Below are 4669 nucleotides of genomic sequence, written 5' to 3' on the forward strand. Positions count from 1 at the left end.
AGAGAGAGAGACGGAGAGAGGGAGGATAAATAGAGGTTGCAAAGCGCTTTCTCTCGCCTCCTCCCCGCACACTGAATCCCGGGAAGTTCGTGGCAGGAATTGCGGGGAAAAGGAGAGGTGCGGTGTAAAACCCCATCGGGGCGGGGGTGAGGACCTGCCGCAGGGCCGGGCTGCGGAGGAAGGAAGGGGCGAGCGGAGGCGGCGGGTGGAGGGGAGAGAAGGGAAAGAAAACAAAGTGGAGAGCGAGGGGAGAGAAAGGAGAGGGAAAGGGAAGGCTAGGGAGCGAGGGGAGGGCGAGGGAGGCGGCCTTGGGACGGGGGGCGGCGGTGAGCGGCGGACCGGGGACCGGGAGCGGGGAGAGGAGCCGATCTCCGCGGTGCGTCCCTGTGCGGAGGAGACGCGGAGGGGAGAGGAGAGGCTGAGGGGGAAGCGGGGCTGAGCCCGGGCTGCGCTGTGTGCGCCGCTTCGGGGAGGGTCAGCGGCATGAGGATGGGTCTAATGATCTCATCTTTCTTTTCTTCCCCGGCACTATTAGTGCTCAGATAGGCAGAATGAAGTGAAACTACGTGCAAATCATGTGTAAATTGTCTCAGTTAGGAGCCCTTTATCCGAACGCGTATCCCAGCCTGGCCCATTTACTTTCCCCCCGTATCTCCTTTAGCTTTAACGAGGCTCGTTAAGATCACAATAATATTCCACCCTCTAATTGCTCATCCCATTCAACAAATATGTGCACACCGCTTTTCGCATTATTTGATCCCTTATTTAGGAGGGGTGTGGAGAAGGAGGAGGGGGAGGGGGGAGCCGGGGAGAAGGGGAAGTGCTGAGATGAGGAGTTGCGAAGATTTAAAAAAAAAAAAAGAAAAAAAAAAGAAACCCCACCACGCTTTTCCAGCAGCCGCCCCGCTTCCCTCCCCCCCGCGCGTTCGGGCGAAGTGGTAAAAACCTCTCTTACGTACTCCGTAATGATTGGCAGGGCTGACAGTGATTGGCAGCGGCTGCCATGGCAACGCCACAACGACACGCAGAAGACCAATAGAAAAGCGAAACAAAATGTTTCGGCGCTGCACTCACTGTGGATTTAGGGGAGATATTATGAGGCTGTTGTCATTAGGGCGACCGCTGTCGAATCACTGAATCCCGACTCGGCGGCGGCGCGGGGCCGGGCGCGTGTGAGCGCGTGAGTGTGTGCGTGAGTGTGTGCGCGTGTGTGTGCGTGCGTGTGCCCCGCGCCTCTATGTGGCTGCGTGTGCGTGTGCGGGTGTGGATGCGTGCGCGGTGCGGGTGCCCTTTCCTCCCTTCTTCCTCCCTTTCTTTCTTTTCTCCGTGATCGCTCTCCCCCTCTCCCCGGTCATCCCATGGTGTTCAGATCCCCGCTAGAGCTCTATCCCACCCATTTCTTCCTGCCCAACTTCGCCGCCGACCCGCACCACCGCTCCCTCCTTCTCGCCAGCGGCGGCAGCGGCAGCGGCTCGGGCTGCAGCCCCGGGGCCGGCGGCGGCGGCGGCAGCTCCCGGGCGCCCCACGAAGAGTTGTCAATGTTTCAGCTGCCCACGCTCAACTTCTCCCCGGAGCAAGTGGCCAGCGTCTGCGAGACGCTGGAGGAGACCGGAGACATAGAGAGGCTGGGGAGGTTCCTCTGGTCGCTGCCGGTGGCGCCGGGGGCATGCGAGGCCATCAACAAGCACGAGTCCATCCTGCGCGCCCGGGCGGTGGTGGCCTTCCACACGGGCAACTTCCGCGACCTCTACCACATCCTGGAGAACCACAAATTCACCAAGGAGTCGCACGGCAAGCTGCAGGCCATGTGGCTCGAAGCGCACTACCAGGAGGCCGAGAAGCTGCGGGGCCGCCCGCTGGGGCCGGTTGATAAATACAGGGTGAGGAAGAAGTTTCCGCTGCCCAGGACCATTTGGGATGGCGAGCAGAAGACGCACTGCTTCAAGGAGAGGACTCGCAGCCTCCTGAGGGAGTGGTACCTGCAGGACCCTTACCCCAATCCGAGCAAGAAAAGGGAACTGGCTCAGGCCACGGGGCTCACCCCCACGCAAGTAGGCAACTGGTTCAAAAACCGAAGGCAAAGAGACAGAGCGGCGGCGGCTAAAAACAGGTCAGTGGGGCTCGGGCCCTCTCGGGCAGCGCCGCGCCTCCTCCTCCTCCTCCTTCTCCTCCTCCTCCCCTTCCTCCGGGTACCCCGCGCCTCTCTGCCCCGGCGTGCGCGGGGATGCGCTGCGCAAAGTTGCGCACCGCGCCCCGAGCCGCGCTCCGGGCTCCCGTGGGTTCCTGGGGCGCGGGGCTCCCCGCGGGCGTGGGCAGCTTCGCGCGGCGAGGCGGGGGCAGCTCCGGCTCCGCGGCCGCAGATTAGCGCCGCCAGAGGCGCCGGGGCTCGGATGGCTTTGGGTTTCCCTCCGCTGTGCGGTTGCGGCGCGGCCCCGCCGCGGAAGGGCTGAAAGCTGCGGGCTTCGGCCGTGCGGCTCCGCAGCGCTCGGTCGCGATCCACGGCGCGCACCGCGGGAACCGCGCGCACTCGAAACACGAAACCGTTTGTCTCCGGGAGAAACAGGGAAGAAAGCCTTTGGGAGACGAGGAAAGGTCCCTCTTCCCGTTTCCCAGCTCCCAACACATGGCGAGCCGGCCGTGCGTTCGCTGTGCATTGCGTTGGCATTTGTTTGCGCGTCTCTCGGTGTCTTTTTATGATTATTTCTGCTTTGCGAGGCTCCCTGCTATTTATTTCTCGTCACCCTCCGGTAAAGTTATTTTGCAAATGAAAACGGCCCCTTCAGCCCGCTTGCCACGCCGCTTTTATTTTAATTGAAGTTTGCTTGCCGCTGGTAGCGCGTAAACAAAACTTCTTGTTCTTTTAAATGCTGTCTCTGAAATTCCTCCTCATTATAGCAGTGGTGCTATTGATTCAGGATTCTGTAGGAGAAGTGCAACCCTAAAGTGCCTCGCCAGTTAATTTCCATTAAATGGGAAACAGATCAGCTCAGGGCTGTAAATAAACAGGAGTTGCCCACGGATGCTTTTGTTGACTCAACGCTGTTGACAGCAGATGAATGCACCAGGAATTGTAAATGGGGGAAAAATCAAAGACGCTGAGATTAGACAACGTGAAATAATGAGAAGTGCCGAATAAGGCTGCGCGGTGCTGCTGTGTGCGGGCAGCTCCATGGGCAATGCCATGCGTGGAGCGGAGGGGCGAAGGGTGAGATCTACTCCCGCGGGCAGCGCCGGGGCTGGGGCTGCGGCCGGCGGCTCCGTGCGGGAAGCGGAGCCCTTCTCCTACCCCCAGTAGCGGCTATCTTGGGCTTCGAAAAGAGCGAGTGGGCAGGGAGCAATATCCGCAACATGATAGTGTATGTGAAAATTATTTATTACCTCTTAAAAGGAAAGATCGAAAGAAAGATTAAGACAGAAAGAAAGACATGTTCGAAAGCGATGATCTCTAAGTGTTGAAACGCTGAAAGCTCCAGTATTTTAAAGGTGAATTTGGCTTTCAGATGGAAAAGGGGTTTCAATCCCGTGCGGAGAGAAGCGCCGCTCTCCGCACTCGCGCTGTTTTATTGCATTCACAGCGCTGTGCTCCCGGGACGGGACCCCCGTCCCCGGCCGTTCCCTGTCCGCAGCCCTGCGCTCGGTGACCGGAACCCGCCCAAAGCGGCGGCCAGGCCGGCACCGAACCCCGGCTGAAGACGGGTTCGTGCCCTCCTGCAGCGGCTCCCGCTCGCTGTCCCCTTCCCCGTGGAGCAGCGGGAGCAGCTCGGAGGCCGTGCAGGGTCGCTGCACGTCACTCCCCGCGCCGTCCCCTGTAGGAGAGCGGCCCTTCGATCTACGGTATTGTGGCTGTGGGGCCGGGTCGGGCTCCGGGGGCCGGGAGCTGCCGGGCCGGGCCGGGCCGGGCCGAGCCCCGAGAGAGCGGCCGGGTCCGGCGCCGCCGCCCCCCCCAGCGCGGGCGGTGTCTGAGAGGGCCGCGGTGTTGTTTTGTCTCCCGGCGCGCTGCAGGCTCCAGCACCAGGCGATAGGACAGAGCGGCATGCGGTCGCTGGCGGAGCCCGGCTGCCCGACGCACAGCTCGGCCGAGTCCCCGTCCACGGCGGCCAGCCCGACCACCAGCGTCTCCAGTTTGACAGAAAGAGCCGAGACGGGCACCTCCATCCTCTCGGTAACCTCCAGCGACTCGGAATGTGATGTATGATATCGGAAAACAAACAAACAAACAAACAAATCACAACAAAAAGAAGAAAAAAAAAAAAAAAAGAAACAAAAAAAAAAGAAACCCAACAACAGCAACAAAAATCCAAACCCATCCAAGCGAGCATCCTCTCCCCGACCAGAGCAAAACAATCCGAGGCAACCTAGGAGCGGGACACACACACGCACTCACGCACACACACAGCGCGGAGGGAAGCCGAGGCCCGGCCCGACCCAGGAGCAGAGCACGCAGACAGGGAGCAGAGGAGCCACCACAGCACCGCCTGCCACCGCCACCACCAAGAGATGGAGCTCAAACTTCAGCAGACACAAACGCTGGTGCTGCAAGCGGAGGGGGTGGGGGGGAGGTTTGAGGGAGGGGGGCGGGGGGGCGGCGGGAAAGAATAATTATTATATATATAAAAAGAAAAAAAAAGGCAAAAAAAAAAAAAAAAAGCAAAGCAAAAGTGACAATTGT

General features: G+C 60.2%; 1 protein-coding gene across 1 annotated transcript; it reads left to right on the forward strand.

Annotated features, from left to right (window-relative positions):
* Positions 1 to 1358: 1358 nt before the first annotated feature.
* On the forward strand, positions 1359 to 4195 carry SIX3 (SIX homeobox 3; the record flags this gene model as incomplete). The annotated part of the gene is made up of 2 exons (XM_079550470.1): positions 1359 to 2110; positions 4003 to 4195. 2 exons carry the CDS (start codon positions 1359 to 1361, stop codon positions 4193 to 4195), a joined length of 945 nt encoding a protein of 314 aa, XP_079406596.1.
* Between the last annotated feature and the right edge of the window lie 474 nt (positions 4196 to 4669).

This window comes from Tetrao urogallus, assembly GCF_951394365.1.
Source record: "Tetrao urogallus genome assembly, chromosome: 2".
NCBI classification, from domain to species: domain Eukaryota; kingdom Metazoa; phylum Chordata; class Aves; order Galliformes; family Phasianidae; genus Tetrao; species Tetrao urogallus.